Consider the following 17422-nt stretch of genomic DNA (forward strand, 5'->3'; position numbering starts at 1 on the left):
CGGATTTACAGAACCGAGATCTATTAAGGCGGGAATGACGGGAATGAGTTATCAGACTGAATTGATTGTGTTGAGGTTGAAGAGGCAGATGTCGTAGCCTACTTCAGACTTTGCGCTTGGCTTGGATGACTGCTTGAAATGTACATTCTCCAAGCACATGTACAGGTTTGGGGGGGGGTGTAGTCGTGACCTGGATTTTTTTACGCCTGTGAATGAGGGCAGCCGTAAGAAATCCCGACCGAAACCTCTGCTTGTAGAAGAAGAAGAAGTGTGGTTTTTGGCGAATAGCTGGCTTTTCTATGACTGTTCTTAGTCACGTAATAGTTTTGCACCATGCAACCGTAGCTGGTAGCAGATGACGTAGTCAAAATAGCATTGAAGAAACTAATCTGCATACATCTCTCTGACCATTCTTTTCTCGGCCTCAAGCCAAAGCAATAATCCAATAAAATACTTCAACTGGCAGACTTGTATTCGTCATGATGGTCTATGTAAAACACATGGGAGGGGCTAATAGCAACATTTCCCCACCCACTATTAAGACCGGGATTGCCTCTTCCTGTTCTCTTTAAATGTCAATTTAGTTCAAATTGGACCTGAGTTCGCGTTCTAATTGTTTCGTCCTTGAGAAGGCAGTGCCATACCTTAGGTAATTGTTTCCCCAATAATTGCATTGCGCAATTGATTTTCGTGATTCCCGTTGAAAAGACGTGGAGCCGGATAGGATAAGGTACATACGGGCCCCAGATGGCAGCCTGTGGGCAGAAATCAATGAGAAATCAGCCACTCTCCACCAGAATGGTTAACATGCAAAATTACGGGCTTTGTCTCATACCCTTTGTTATGAGATGGGGGACTGGGTACGGATGTGACGCGTATCTTTCTTCGTCCCCGCAAGGAGACTTTTTCTAACCTCCTTGGTCCCCGTGATATCAGGTTCATCTAAAGTATACTTACTTTGATATCAAAAGCAGTTTGAACTGTTTGGAAGATACAGTTTCTATAGCCCAATTCCAAATTGGGTCATGAAACGGCAACTTAAATGTGCTTAAAAGTGTCTGCAGAACAATGTCACACACGCAATGCATATATATTGTAGATGATTTAGGATACTGTAATAGTACCTATATACTGCAATCTGGATTTTAAAACAAGCAGATTTGCTAATACGGGAATCGTGAAAATATGCACCAATATCAGAGCTATTGCGAATACTGAATTACCAATATATGCCGCAAGGTGGCGCTGGCTTACTCATTGTATAAAGGCAATTATGCAATGCGAACAGGAAGACAATATTTTATTGTTTCCCTTTATCTGTACACATTTTCCAAAATAATTTCAAACGATATCGTATTTTTGATAATAGTTTGTTTTTGGCCCGGCAAATATAGCTTGTTATTCACAAAATTAAAGATAAATCACACTGGTTCAAACATGTTAACAGAAGTAAGAAAATCTGACATTTGGGGAGATTCTGCTTGTATACCACAGCTCGAAATTCAAACAAAGTTGCAATTCCGTTTACATTCAAATAGTGAGATCCCTTTTCTTCTCCCCATGACAACAACGTTAAAACTGCACGCAGAAAATTTCAATATTTTACCACATAGTCGCTTAAAAACAAGTCACACCATTTCCACGTCAGTGCAAATCCACGCCCATTTAAGATATCAAACCTAAGGCACGTAAAGTCATTACATCAACTGTTGTATCAACCGTAATGCGTTTTAAACATACACATTTCAAGAACAGTCCAATCTTTAGATGAAATTTCAAATACATTCACGAATCAAGGTAAATTCAAGATAACAAGCTACATACATTTTCTCAAAGACGCCAACTTATAGGCTGTCCATGTAAAAGAAGCTAATACTGTATAACAGTACATCTAGCATTCCATGTAAAACGAAAACATCTAACTTAGCTGCTTTTTCCCTGGTTGTACTTTGACAAACAGTATTCTGTAAGTCCAGATAAAACTATATATTCTGTACTTCATAAATGTCCAGCTATTTTGTCAAAACCATTAAAATGATTGGTCAGCCTTGAAAATACAAGCAATTCCTTAGAATTTGTAGTTAATTGCTTTTCTCTTTTCTTTATCCTTCTTTCCTTTGGCTTTCTTCTTTGCTGCATTACTCTGTCCTGTAATCAACAGAGAACAAAAAAAAGTTGTAATCATTGCTACATATAATTTAATGATGAGTGTTTTCAGTACCTCAGTGTTTCAATACAGTGTTAATCATACATTAGGAAACATTTATTGTAGTATGAAAGGTGAACAAAGTACATAATGAAGTTAGCAGTGCGTTGTTAAAATCAGAGTAGCAAATTGCAAGAAGCGAGTTGAAACAGAATTATGGTTAGCAAACATTGAATTGCATCGAAGGCACATATATTGCTCGAAAATTGCATATTATAGATACATGGCGTATTGCATATTGGCTCTACGAATCGTATCTACTTTGCTGCTTTGCACCGCTTCATTGCATCATTATTTGCATACCGATATCATCAAGTCACCAAGCATGCATAAATGCACCGCACCAAAAATTGCACACCACGAGTTGTAGAATAGTTATTTGCAACCATGCATAACATTATGCATAGCTAAAAATTGCATGATGAGTTGCAGACTTATGCATCCAGAAGCCACAAGCCTTGCACTTCCTTCCAAGCTCACCTGACGACGCTGCTGAGTCACTTGCAGCCCTCAACCGGTCTTTCAATGACACACTCCTTTCGCCATCTGTCACATTTAAAAACAACCTTTTACCCAAGCATGCATGCACTCGCTTACAGACCCAAACGGATTGCTCCATTCTTCTCGAAACATTTTTGCAATAGAGTCCAACTGTTTTCTAGCAGACGTCAATTCTGAATCACATATCTTTTTGGCAACGCAGAGCCTTCGGTCTTCCTCATGAGGACTGGTCCAATTCAGGTTTTGCCCATGTGACCTCATACCAATCGGTCAAAGGTCACTAATCAAGAGCAGTTTTGGTCAGTTATCCTGATGAAGGTCAAAGGTTTGACATAAGATAAAGGCTGAGTTTCCTCTTATTTATTACCGGTAAAATGTCGCAATCCATCCAAGTCTGTATGTGAAAATAGGAAAGGTACATTACCTTCCTTACAAGCAGTACCCATGGTCAATTTGAATCTGGATCTAAACGACATGTTACGCACACTGTTCGGATCTGCGTAAAAAAAATAAGATAGGATCCACAGCAGGGATCGTCCGGAATGGTTAATTGTTTACAAAACGGTAACCTTCATAGCAGGCTTTCTGGGCCTTTTTAGGTCCTTTTTTGCTCATAACACACTATTTCTGACCTTTTCTTTTTGCACATGGTCGCTTACACTACGGCCCACAGTACAAGCAACACCGTATTAAAAGAAAAGGCCAGCAAAAGTGTATTATGAGACCAAAAAAAACGAAGAAAGGACCAGAGAGCCTGCTATGGAGGCTATCAAAACAATCTGTTTCGTTTTGCCGTGCACGGTGGGCAAATGCAATACCTAAGTATATTTTTGTGTTGGGTGATTTAGAGCTGCAGTTTGCCAGAGGTGTGCGGTAGACAATTAGGTGGGGTGAAACTTGAAATAGCAACAATAACTTACAGAAAGTTCATTTTAAGATACAAGATACTAGTACTTTGCAAACAATTGGAATGTCACAACTTGGTTTTAAATATCATATCTTGAGCTAGTTTTATTGGTATTGTGCGAGCAGTTGTCACCTAATTAAAGATTGACTGTGTTTATCAAAGAAACTCCCACAGAATCATATAAAAGGAACTGCTCACTTTCCCCTGCCTCGTCTGCGTTTCTTGGTGACCTTGAGTGGTGGTCTGAATGACTATTCTTGTTCCCCATCTTGTTTCAGTTCGTGTGGTTTCTTCCCCCACTCCAGGGCCTGTAGCAAGAACTAGAAATAAGTATCTGCATCATCAATAACTAATATGTTCGCGCCAAGTTCAGGTGCAATTTATTAAGGATTGCATTGTAAATAGGTGGTACAATTTCTGGGTAAAAACATTAACGTTGTATGTTGCATATGAGCAAGAAGGTGGTACTGAAGCGGCGACTAGTAATCTATGACGGTACTGCAGCACTGAACTGATCGGCCTATATCACGACAGACAACAAGATGGCGACCGGAAGGTGTCAAAATTAAAAGTGTTGATGAGACCAAGTTCAAAATAGATTTTGCCATCAAAAACCTGTAATAACATACATTTCACAGATGGGGAAATATGTGGCTTTGAAATCAGTCCATTCATGTATGTTAACTACATACCTTTGCCCCAAGTGCAAATTGCATTCATGTTTATAATATTAGGGCAATATTTTCAGACACTCGTCGGGATTTTCTAGCTGTAGATCACTTCAGAATCGAATTGAACTCGCTTAAGACAAGGCTTTCACCAATAATGCAAACGGAATGTTTGCTATAGATCCATTGTGTTACAGTTAATTTCTTCAAACGTATTATCACCCATGTATCTTCAATCAACTAAGGTTGTTGATTTATTTTCTTTTTCCTCGACCAAACGATAGATACATTACACCCCACCAACAAATGAAAAAATAAACATCAATTTACAAGATTTAAATCAATTTAGACAACAAAAAGTACTTGCATAATTGAAGATTGAAGAAAATATTTTCTTAAGACACCCATCATTTGCTCCAAACAAGCGTTCCCCATGAGTAGGTATTCGCTCTTCATCGCACTATACTGAGTACATATGGAGGCAAACAATATTGTTTTGAAAGATAATACATGAGCTCTAGCGGAACATACCCTACCAAGTGGATTTCTCGTCTTTTGTGTTAGTTGATGCTCTAGTTGTAAGTTAACTCGTAGTTGCATATGCGTGGAAATAACAAGAGTCAGGGGACCCGTGACTGTTGACGAGACTATGTAACGGACAAAGGCAATGTCAGGTGTCAGCCTCTATAGCTATCTGTGACTGTAACTACCAGAAACAGGGAAGCTGTGTGGTGTCTACAAGACTAGCTACGCTGATTAGAGAGAGAACATTTGCCAGAGGAGTTTGTCCACCACAGGGTTTCATTTGCCCGCACATTTCCGAGCTAGGGATGGGGGCGTGCGATATTTTTCCAGTGGACTCCTGGCCAATTACTTATCCTGTTACCTCGATGAAGGTTAGACATCCAGGTAATAAGATACACCAAAAAGCAGTTACTCAGACAGGTACAAGACAATGGATGTTGTCTGAAACATCTGACCGTTTCCAAAATCATATCCAGTCGCTTTTTGGCGTATATACAATGTTTGTGCCGAATTCTACTATTCATTGGAAAGCCTGGTGGAGCCCATGGATTACACTATATTTCATACTCTTTGATTTAGTATCATAATGATTAAAGTAGTCGCAATGCACTCCACAAATGCATACAGAATGTGTACAGAATGCCAAAGATATTTGGAGAAAATTTATATCGTTACATCCCAAGGGTACAATACAAGATGTACAACAACTCGTAATGCTGTCTGATAGCCAGAATTATCGACAGAGACCACTGAACGACCTGACGGAATCAAGGTCACATTACTCTTGGTCACTTTTCTAGATTAAACCTACCGGGAGGCTATGTATAGAGTATGGCACAAATGTTGTTTTTGTACATTGTAATAGATATGCAGCCATGACTGGAAATATTGTATTGTTGTAGTTTTCTTTCTTCGTTTTGTTTTGTTAACTTTTGATTTATTTTGGTTGTCAGCAATGTAGGGAAAATTAGAACTATGCATACTTTTGTTTTCTTTGTCATAGCATTTTTCAATCGTTAAGTTTGCAAATATTGTCAATAGTGTTCTTGTAGTGCATGCACGATATGCATGTACAGTGAAATGTCTGTATAGACGGTCCCCAATAGATACAGCCCTACCGTTTACCCTGCTTATTCTTTCCATTGTTAACAGATTGACACTAACCATTTGAAACATTTAGCATTCAACAATTCTGGAAAGACAAGTCTTTAAAATACCCGTCAATAGTAGTCTGGTCTTAGAGGGACAATAGAGGGTCTACTTGGCCGATTATCTCATCTGGCAAATTATTCAACTTAATTTGGCTAATTTGCACTGTTCCAACGAAAGATCATATAAGTCCCAAATTAAGATTTAGGAGATACCTGCTTAAGGTCAAAGGTCATTCTGCACGTGACGTAAGAGTCAATGCAAAACCAAAGGACATTGTATGGGTCCTTGGCTTATTGGCAAAAGTCGGTGATTTGACGAACAATTCATGACGACACGATTAAGTAACTCTTAATCGATATACGAGGATCCTATTGTCGTTTATAGACATTTATCCTGTAATATCTGAACGGATATGTAGTCCGTGTTGGGGACAGTTGCTTTACTCCCGGGACAAATTACGCATTTTTCTTTGAAAGGTAGTGACAGGATCAGACCCTCTAAAGCAACACCGGCCTAAGAACAGAAACCGCCTTAAGCTAAGCTTCTGTTTATCTTCATGCGCTATCTCTTCTAATTGTCTGACAGAAATGCCTGTTACCTCCCCCCCCCCCTCCCCACACAGGTGCGTTGGCATAAGGACGAACATTTGTTGTAGCATTACATACCTCATGCTGTGTCATCGACTTTAAGCACAGAGTCAATGTGTTATTTCACTGGAGGAAGGGAGGTCATTCTTCTACGTGACGAAAAAAAAAGGAACAAGGCTATGTCTGCACTGAAAGAATCCTTCAGACAAATATCGTGTGTATGTTTACCAGTGGCAGCTAACACCACACTACGGTATAGACAACAAGCGGGATTACTATATGACATGAAAACGCTCACCTCCTGTAGCTCGAAACTTTGCTGGGTTCTACCTGTTCGAGTCAGACGTACAAGACGACATTCCTACGTTCTGCAGACAGGTGTTATGACGGCTGTTCACACCGCGCTGTGTGTCTGCAATGGGGTGAAACGGTAACCAGCACGACAACTCGTCCTGACGCGGACTGGAAGCTAGTCTTTCAACTTCACTGACTTCAGTTCGTGGTCTGGTAGCTCAAAATGGGAAGGCTCTTTTGGGGGAATTAACCTACACCTGATATCTTCGTTAATGGCGCGATTGAAGGTTGGTATATACATAACTTACACACATTCAAAGGAAGCTATTTTTCGTACACAGTCCGAGTATTGTAGCTGATTAAGGTACGGTCTGATTGTGTCATACCCAAATTGGTAGAAAAGAAACTGATTGGAACACTGCCCAAGGGACGGTACATAATACAATGTACCCACTTTCACTATTCGACTTTAATTCGAAACAAAGAGGGGGGAAGTGTCTTTTAGGTACAAAATTGCCACTCCAAAGAGATCAAAACACTAGAAATTTTTCACACTTTAAATATCCCACATTTCATAGGACGGAGTCTCTATTAAAGATGGCTTAGAATGTGGACATCTGAAACAACGTTGTTGAGGATTGCATAATTACAGTGCGTGTTCTGCTATATATCGGCATCGCGATTGCTTGCTATCAGCATGACGACATGGTCACAGACACTTCTAAGCAGGTATTCTGTACCTACTATATCCTTAGATAGGGGTAATCACCAGAATACATGGGGGACATCTATTGACACTTCACAGGTTTTCTACGCATAAACCGCGCAGAGGCACGTATACCACTAGACCATACAATTCTCTTTTATGTGGATATACTTAGGAACTCCCACGCATATACGCTCGCACACACACGCGCACAAGCACGCACTGTGTTTTGTCCGTTTAATCTATGTTTTAATATACATCTCAGCGAACGTGTAAACCTATTCTACTTACCGTATTGAATTTATCATGGATTGATCGAGCTGCAACAATATGGAAAGCACAATCCGTTCTCGCAATGTCGCACCGTACGATATGTACGGGCGGGCACTTATGTGATTACAGTTCCCTGTGCGTCTTTAGGGATCGTTTGGTATGTTCTATATTATACCAACACGTAGATACATACAACTAGGGCAAATCTATGAAATGAAATCTATAAGCGAGACTATTTGTCAAAACTTATTGTTTGGTGCAGATTTAGTCAATTAACCGGGGAGGGAAATACTGACAAGGTAAACATCATCATCATCAAAATCATCAAAATGGTTTATTTTTAAAACAAGATACTGGCAGCCAGGAACTGAATTTTGTCTTGTTGTACATTAAAATCTATGCTCATTTTAACATACATATCGCTTAAAACATGTCGCTTAAAAGTATTCACCTCTATTGATAACACGAGGCTATACATAGACGAGACAATTTTGATAAACGGTGTGGTCTCGTATTCAATCCTATTATATGTTTCAAACTCGCTGACATTTTATCACTGAGTTCGTCACCTAATGTAAGAATTTAGCGAACACTCCTAGGAAAGTACGCCCTTAACATCGACATTTACCGAGTATGCGGTATCCCCCATACAGACCCCCTATTTGTTTAAAATCTCAGATGTAGACAATGTTGTTGACAAAACAGAGAATTTGAAAACGCCCCTTCTCTCTTACAAGAGGAGCTATTGAAATTCGTCCTATATGGATGACGTCAAGTGAAAAGACTGGATTGTTGACGTAATGAAGGTGTGCTATTTACCGTCAGATTAGGTGTGAAATGTACATTTATGGATAGAACTCATAAAACCATAGCTCAAGTGCATGAACATACGATAAAGTATTTCAAACATTTCTATTTTTTTTTCGACAGACGAGGAAAATGTGGCACTCAAGTTAGTAACGTATATATTTTACACAGTACAGACAGAAGACCTCCTGACAAAAGGCAGGTCATTTCAAACATTGCGTACTTATTTCCTAGGTTAAAATGTCTACTAAGATATCACGTATTTGGACTAGACCTCCAATAAGGTTGCAATGCAATCGACTGATGATAACCACAAGTACAGAAGAAGAGATACCTCTGAATACGTCACGCTTTCAATAGAAATGTGAGCGTGACGTGATTCTGGTTCATAGGATTTGTTTGGTTTATATGATTCTGCATGACTCCAAGAATGTATTCATACATACCTCTTCCCCGAGACACAATATTTTCCTTTCCCTCGCCTAGAATAGTGAAAGCGTCCTATTGTTGTTTGAGACAGGAGGTTCACCGTAGCTACACCTACCTGGCAGTGTGTAATGGATACAGCGTACCAGCGTGGGTCAGTGATACACAGTGGGTAGGTGTGTTCGTGTGTAAACATCCGTGCGATTTGATACATCCGAATGTCTGTCAGTGTATCCATAGGTCACCAAAGGCCAACCTGAGTTGGACTAGTCTATATGAAAACTGACGGGTGGTGATAAGAATTCTGAGAAAAAGAGACGAAGGGAGGTCAATCTTCGGTACTCTCCAAGCAGAGGTTAGGCTCCGGCTGTTTTTTAACGTTTTTTTTAAGTCATTTTTATCGGGCTTTCTATTTTGTCATTTTTCTTGAGGTACGCCAGCCAAAAGTTAGGTTTTGGCACAGCAAGATGAAATAGAAAATAGAAAGCCCGATAAAAACGACTAAAAAAAAACGTTAAAAAACAGTCGGAGCCTAACCTCTGCTTGGAGAGTAAATCTTCGGATGGATACAGATGGTGCATAGTAAATCAGCTCTTTGCTTTACCTGCCTGTTTCCACCCTATCGTGTATTTTGTTCCTACATTCTTCCATTAACTCCCGTTCTAATAAAGTCCCCAGCCACGTTTGTTCTTTTGTCGTTTTCCCCCTCTACACTCTTCCCTTCACTCAATCCCATTATAATAAAGTCTCCAGCCACGTTCCTTCTTTTGTATGTCGTTTTACCCTTATACACTATTTCCATCACTCCATCCCGTTCTAATTAAGTCTCCAGCTATGTTTCTTCTTTTGTACGTCGTCCTCACTACTCTATAGACCTGAATAATAGTTAGATGTATGCCATGCTCCATAACAAACGTGTGAAGCGACGTTTGCATTCGGCCTCGAACATTGAGTCACATAATGTCACGTCACACCTCACACCCTGCCATGCCCAGTACGTTTAAACAAAGATACTTGGTCAAGTTCACACGACCGTGGGGAAGTCGTGTTCAACGCCTTGGAAAGAAAAACAACGCCGTTACGTACGGGTAGCTCTGAGGTATTTTCAATAACCTGTGTACTTAAAGGGCTTTGTGTACTTTTTAATTTAGAACTTTCAGCACGTAGTGACTGCACTCGACATAAATGAGAAAACAACATGCATCGCTGAACTGTTGCATCATTGGAATTTGTATGTAGTAGTGCCATGGATTCTATTGCTTGGAGATATTTTTTTATTTGTGAGTTTTAGTAAAACTCTTTTGTCTAAAAGATAAGACTCTGAGATCAAGGCGTCTTTGGAACGGTTGTTGATTGAAATAGGCAACAATTGAGTGGTGTATATACATTTGGTGGTTAGGGTAAGATCGATCGTTGTCTTAAAAAATAGAGCGATTATATATCAACATGTTCTTGTCCTTTTTGAACTATGAAATTCGGAATGTTTCTCTGCTAACAAATTCTCAAAATCTGACTTAATTGCACTGATTTTGTTACGCATCATGCATTAGAAAAAGTTACAATGCCCATAGCATTGCTAAATGTTCAAACTTGTTAACGTTAATAACTTAGATATGATATGCATTGACCTATGTACAAAAGTTCTATTTGAGTCAACTACTAAAGTAAAGACTCCGTGGACGGAGTGGTCGCTGTGTTTTCAAGCGCCCTCTTGCGGAGGCCGAGTCTGAAGCTGTCGTTTCTGTCAACAACCCGGACCGAACCTGTGGAGATAGGTTTGTACTCATTATCGACTGCACACATGACACAATACCTCTGTGTCCTAATGTTTAAAGCGAAACAGTAGACAAATTTACCATGAACGACCTAAAGTAAGACGAACACAAATCCGTTTTTTTAACTGAAGGAAGTAGACAAACATGTTTAACACACAGATTCTGGAAATTGGAACTACGACCAGAACTACATGTAGAAGAGAAATTGTGAAGTTATTTATTACCTTTTACGTCAGAATCATCATCAGGGCGACGAAAGACTCGTCTGCTTTTGACGTCACCGAAACGTGTGGGCTCCTTTGCTGACGTCACAAGGTCATTGATGCCCTTCAAATCTGCATATAAAGTGGAGATCACAAATGCTTAAACTTATACACACTAACATGTGCGTCAGAAGAAAGAGAAGATATTGGAACTCTTTGTGAATGTTTATGTACACAATGGCAACGTGGGCACTGACGCAATGCTCTACCTGTCGGCTTACCCACTTCAATGAGACTATTTATCAGTCCAAATAGCCCTCCGGCGATTTTGGCACATTGACAATTCTGCGTGTGTCTGTTACACCTTGGTACAGTATGAAATGAAGTGACAGTACATTTGTTTGTACAATCAGGTTCTGATGGTGGAAATCTATACTGTGTTGGGATATGTTCACGTGTTTTGCACCCACCTCTAAATCATCATCGATATTTGTTTGATTTAGCAGCTGAGCCAAGCATGTCCAAAAAGTTTAAAGACGTGTACGTAAACAACAGTATAGCATGATTAATTGTTGTGTAAACAATGATGTCTGTCTCACCTTCCATACTGTTGCACCGTCGACTGCCATTCAGAGTGAATTTCTCAGCCGTGTCGATCCTATGTCTGAAGGACGTCCGGAGACGGTTCTCTCTACACCGCAGTCGGCACTTACTACGTTCTGTTTTGGGGGGAAGGGGGGGTAAGTGTTATACAGGAGTGTAACAACACTAGCAAACTTTGCCAACTGGATCATATGGTCTAAGTGAAAATATTGTCATTAATATTGGATAATTTCATAGGGAAGGAAGAAATTAAAGGAAGCATAAAAGAGATCATGAAAACGGAAAGAAGGGAAACGAACCGAGATCACCAATGCAGAAGAGGAATAAGAAAATAGGGAAATGTCATATGACATGAGTTCAGTTCCGTTTTATCTTGCAAAATTATTTAAGTATATAGAGTTTTAAATATATAAACGCTATACCTACCTTCTGACATATGCGTGCTGTGGTGGGCCTGGGAGTTTCCCATGTTTACTTTGAACAAACTGTGTGGAAACAAGTATAACAGTTTTTATGATACATGCGGTTATTGAGGTATTTGTTATCTTATTACTCATATTGCCCTGGATAAGGTTTACAGGAGATACGCAATAGTTTATATGTATCTAATCAATAGGAATTTCATTCAGTCCATACTCGTCGTTTGCTGGTACCCACTTTAAGTTTACTCTGCTCTGATAAAAGAGTCAAATTCTTTGTTAAACAGACATCTATAGCCACTACTTCTTTTGCCCACCAGTATCTGAAAAAAATGAGACAAAATGATACAAAAAAATCATTTTTAAAGAAACAAAATACAATATTTCTAAACTGACCTTAGTGAAGGCTCAACAGTTAAAGAAACGTTCAAAATGCACTCAATGAATGTAGACACAACGGAGCAAGTATTTTCAGCAACAGTCCACCACCTTGTTCAAGTAACGTTATTTAGCTAGATCAGGGTCTCGACTGACACAAGGGCAGAAAAGCCACCATTTATAAGAGCAGGGCGCCGGATCTACGCAAGTACAGGTGTGCCAAACCGTGTGACGTATGGCTCACAAGGTGTCAACACAACAGGCCCGCAGGCGACATCTTGTTTTTGTGACGTCACTTGTACACACCAAAGGCAATGCTCTCGGTGCACTATCATAGACGCATCGCGAAAGACGTAAACAGTAGCCAAACTATACCACCGGACGTAAGTACATTGCATAAGTTAAGGTCAACTCCGTGCACCAAAACAGTATGCGTCAGACGCAAGCTCGACGTGTCAGTAAGGACTAGGGAATGTACGTACGGACATATATGTTTGAAAAGAATGTGATTGGTTTCAAGGACACTACGATTTGTATACCATTACCCGATCTAGAGCAAATTAGAAGTTCTAAAGAAGAGAGAAAATTTGGCGTCCTACATTTTTTGTGGTATTTGGGCATACGTCTTAGAAAGAATGCATTGATTCCTAGTCATATCTCCGTTTAGAAAAGCAACGGCGCTAGTTTGAGTATGAAAAAATTTGTGTATTACTTAACGTCATAAGATACAAACTCTTGTACGTATGTGGATTTCGTCTCAATTCCTTCTACAAGACGTCACTGCACAATATCGCGTGAGAACAAGGGCTACATTTCTACCTACAGTGTCACGCATAAACGGGTTCAAATCCTAAGATATTAACTTAACTTGGCCATTGTGTTCAAGAGAATACTAAATGTATGTTCATTTTCATGGGCTACCTAATAACCTATACGCCTCACCTAGAAACAAAACTTGAAAAAAAAATTAGTTTAGTCGTTATTTGTTTTACTCTTCATATTTTAGGCTTCTCCGCAAATACTAGTAACCCATACATATGGTGTACATGTAGGTTGACGCATGCGCATAAAAACGTTAGTCCCACGTATTTCAGAATGTCGCCCCCGCGCCTGGGCGTGCTCACTAGGGGAAGTGGGTAAGGCGTGCCATTTCCGCAATATTAAATTTCTACCCACACAAAATTGTAATTGTATCCCTACCCACACTTCCCATAGAAAGGGTTATTTTACATAAGGGTTTCTAGATCTCAAAATGCAGAACTTCGTTTAGACAAATTGTTCAATTAAACAATTTTGATACTCTGAATTTATGTCATGAAGAAGTTAAGATATTGCCCAACTTTGGAGGTACATAAGTCAAAAACGTTGTACAGTGAGCAAATGAAACTACTACAAACATCTGTGTCTGTACATACTTCTAAATTATCATTATGATAGCTATATCCATGTCTTACCATAAGACAAATAAAAGTGTATCATCGGCTCAAATCGGTGCTTTTATCAACTAACTCACTGGATAGAGGCGTCATTTAAAAATCCTTCTATATTGTCAATGTTGTCCGCATGGAAGATCCTTAACATATCAGATACCATATGAAAATAGGACAAGGTAGAAAGCTTAAAATCAAGAAAGCGAATTTTCAGTCAATTTCACAGACAATGGTCATTGTGTCATGATGATATGGCACGAATCCAAAACTCTTTGGTCCAGCGATAACCAAAGTGTTTAGCATCTGCAGATATGGGGTTATTCGCAAGGTGGCCAGTTGCTAAAACAGGGGACATGTAGTCATAGGCACATCACATTAATATCGTGGAGGTAAGTAACGTTGAGATATATCACTAACCCATTTCCCCATTCTTTTCCACAATTCTTTTGTCTCGATATGTGAGATTAATTACTTGTCAGACACAATATAATAGCAACATGTGGGTGTTTCGAATGTCGTTTAATTGCAATACGAGCGATCGCTGCTGTTGTTTATATCCGGGGATTCGATGGCTGGTGCCTACGAGGACGTCAGTACATTCGATTAAAAATTGCTATTTGAATTAGCAGATCAAATTACTGGTTAATATGTAAATAATTTTTTTTCCAAACACCTGCTCTTTTTTGCCTACCACTGCGTCGCCGTGACATCATCGCGATCGCTCGTATGACCCTATTGATGCGAATGTCGGTACCATGTGTTGAATTAGAGACTGTTTTCTGTTTCATGATATCGTCCCTCCAAAGAGGGAGGGCGTTGGTCTGAAGTTCCAACTTTGTATTTCTATTCAAAAGCGTACTGTGAAATATTACTCGATAATTATTTGAGTACATTAATGTAACGTCCACCAAGCGTTATTATAGAAAAATGGGGCTAGCCAAAAGCAAGAAACAGGGAGAGCAAAACGCACAGTTTGACAGGGGAGACAAGTTGTTGATGTTTCTGATGTTGGCGGTGTTGTCGTGCACGTCACTATTTCTCAACCTGGACTACGACGCCAGACAGGAGAGGTGAGTCTGTATATTGCACGTTAAACCTCGTTCAAGTGTAAAATTTCTTTCTTTACTTGTTTATGCCTGATAGGCTGTAAGGGAATTTGGTTTTCCCCGGAATTATTTCCGTAAACCTATATGATAGACGAGAACACGTTTGATGGACGTGTTTTAATCAAAGAAAGGAACATGCAATAATATTTAGCATACTACCGAAGCAATGTTATGTTTTGAACAAAATTCCAATCTCTAGGTGATTACAAAGTCTATGACGCCAGTGTCGGCATTATGATTACCGTCTGTAATTTGGGCAGTAATGGGCAGTTCATATGGTAATGCGCTCAGTGAGGAATGTTTTGACAAAACCATTGTGCACTTCCATTGGCTCGCTCCTAAATGATTAAGTACCGCAAAAAGCTGTTGTATATTTTTGTTCTGTAGCTGCAATCATAATGTACTCATTGACAGATTTGAAAACAAACAGCTAATTAAAAGCTTTGAGACTGATGACTTTATCTTTCAGTCTTCGAAGGGCGCGTGATCTCAGCCGTTTGGCAACCGGGCGTCTTAAAATGACATTCGAGCTTCTTAAAGTGCCATCTAGTCGTCTTGACTCCGGTGATTCCTTCTCCTGGAACAACTGGCCTGTGAACGAGACTGCCATCATGGAACTAAAGTAAGTCTTCCTCCACACACATGTTTCGTTACATCATAAGATTGCGAATTCTGTAGAATTCTAATTATATTGTAAGGTTTATAAAAATGGGCTAGTTGGCAGATTGCAGCCTGCCATCCACATTACCTTATCATGTAGAGATGACGATTATTTCTGTAATTATGAGTCATGGTATTTTAAAAATAATTCCGTACAATATGCAAACAAGAAGGGATTTCACATGCTGTTTCCATTATTGAAGTTCATCTTCTTTTGAGATCGGTCGTTAATGAAAATGACATGTAAATTCAACACAGGCAATTGTCTAACATGCTTGACCCCGGAAGGCTACAACAGCGAGAGATACGAGGTACGATACGCGAAGATCCCTTCGTATGTGGAACTGAGAGAGAGGAAAAGTGTCTGCTCCAGGGGTATGACCAGATTCGACAATATAACACCTGCGCCATCTTGGGGAGCGGTGGCATTCTCACCGGCAGCCATTGCGGTGATGAAATCGACTCGCACGACTTCGTTCTCCGCTTCAACCTCGCTCCTATGGACGGTTATCAGAAAGACGTCGGCTCCAAAATCACTCTGACCGTCCTGAACCTTGCAATCATGCACACCGTCAACATACAGCCTAAGTTAAACCCCTTAGCCATGACCTTGAGACTTTCGAACCGAACGATGTTTCTTGCTCCCAAGGGCAAGATCACGAGGCTCTTTAAGCACTTTTACCAGGCTGTTCGCACCAATCGTGTAGTGGTCAACTTCAAGTATTTTCCAGGAAGTATGCACGAAGCTGGGCAGTTGACGTAAGTAGAAACTATGTCATTTTGTCAAAGTGTACACATTGCCTTGCATGACCCGTTGTTTACATTGAGAATTTTCCCGGTAATTTTCGTGGAATCGTGTTGATTCTTTGTTGGATTTAATGTACAGGTGAACATCAATTTGGCAAATAAGGACCTCATTTGCATAAATCATCAAAAAATGCTATTATAGCGTTCTGCTTAGATCTAAATGTATGTCTGTTATCTGGGTGGAGGATAACAAATGGTCTAATTTATATAAATGAGGACCTTATTTGCATACTTGATGACAAACACATGATAGATCAGTTGTGAAGGTTAAAGTTTAACCAGCTGCTGCCGCGCCGCGTGCCTGCGAAGCTGGTGTGTTACGCCTAACGGCGGTTATACCGGCTATATAGATACAGAAAGTCATTTGGCGGAGGTATGAGGTAGTGAGCTCTAGTTTTTTATGTTCCCCATAGCATTCGGGAGAAGCTTTCCGCACACGTGAACATGACCCTGACAGGCCAGCCTACCACCGGTCTCCTGGCAGTATTGACGTCTATCCACTTCTGTCATCGGATCAACCTGTACGGCTTCTGGCCTTTCGACACGGACTCCAACAACAGACCAGTCCCTTACCACTACTACACACTACCGTACTACGAACCCAGGTTTCCCAGAGAGGAGCCGCACAAGAAGGGTGAACATCACAACTTCGACCAGGAGTTTGCGCTGTACCAGGCCCTACAGAGTCTGGGTGTCCTGCATATTGTAGACAGGGCCTGCAAAACGAGCTAGATAACTAGAAACAAGAAAGCTAAAAGTGCAGTTGGTTTTGACAGGGAGCATATATCGTTAGCTCTGATGTGTACTTATTTTGTTGGGAAAGAAGAGTGTGCCAAACACGGTCTTTGGTAGGCTTAAAGATAGCTGTCTACTATTGTCCTATACTTCAAACAGTTGCTTTAAGAAAAAAAAAGAAAAGTAACCAGATTTACGTGAAGCATGAAAGAAATCTGGGTCGTTTGAGTGATTAATTACAGCTTATTTAGATA

The 17422-nt window shown here is 40.0% G+C and overlaps 2 protein-coding genes and 1 long non-coding RNA gene across 4 annotated transcripts; 1 reads left to right on the plus strand and 2 right to left on the minus strand.

Moving 5' to 3' along the window:
• Nucleotides 1-1283: 1283 nt before the first annotated feature.
• On the minus strand, nt 1284-7469 carry LOC118430693. Of its 2 annotated transcripts, none has more exons than XR_004832886.1 (4): nt 6845-7469; nt 3813-3934; nt 2687-2752; nt 1284-2148 (listed from the first exon to the last, which is right to left on the minus strand). It is a non-coding gene; the product is annotated as an uncharacterized LOC118430693 (long non-coding RNA). The 2 variants fall into 2 exon arrangements; XR_004832885.1 differs by having other exon boundaries at nt 3813-3922; nt 6845-7214.
• Nucleotides 7470-10378: 2909 nt separating this feature from the next.
• On the minus strand, nt 10379-12634 carry LOC118430616. The gene is made up of 5 exons (XM_035841591.1): nt 12449-12634; nt 12060-12118; nt 11630-11749; nt 11052-11162; nt 10379-10815 (listed from the first exon to the last, which is right to left on the minus strand). Exons 2-5 carry the CDS (start codon nt 12100-12102, stop codon nt 10712-10714), a joined length of 378 nt encoding a protein of 125 aa, XP_035697484.1. The 5' UTR covers nt 12103-12118; nt 12449-12634; the 3' UTR covers nt 10379-10711.
• Nucleotides 12635-14386: 1752 nt separating this feature from the next.
• LOC118430614 (CMP-N-acetylneuraminate-poly-alpha-2,8-sialyltransferase-like) lies at nt 14387-17336 on the plus strand. Its single transcript, XM_035841588.1, has 4 exons — nt 14387-14930; nt 15436-15588; nt 15885-16385; nt 16847-17336. The coding sequence occupies exons 1-4, from the start codon at nt 14788-14790 to the stop codon at nt 17163-17165; spliced, it is 1116 nt and encodes a 371-aa protein (XP_035697481.1). The 5' UTR covers nt 14387-14787; the 3' UTR covers nt 17166-17336.
• Nucleotides 17337-17422: the final 86 nt, after the last annotated feature.

Source organism: Branchiostoma floridae, chromosome 14 (assembly GCF_000003815.2).
Source record: "Branchiostoma floridae strain S238N-H82 chromosome 14, Bfl_VNyyK, whole genome shotgun sequence".
Taxonomy (NCBI): domain Eukaryota; kingdom Metazoa; phylum Chordata; class Leptocardii; order Amphioxiformes; family Branchiostomatidae; genus Branchiostoma; species Branchiostoma floridae.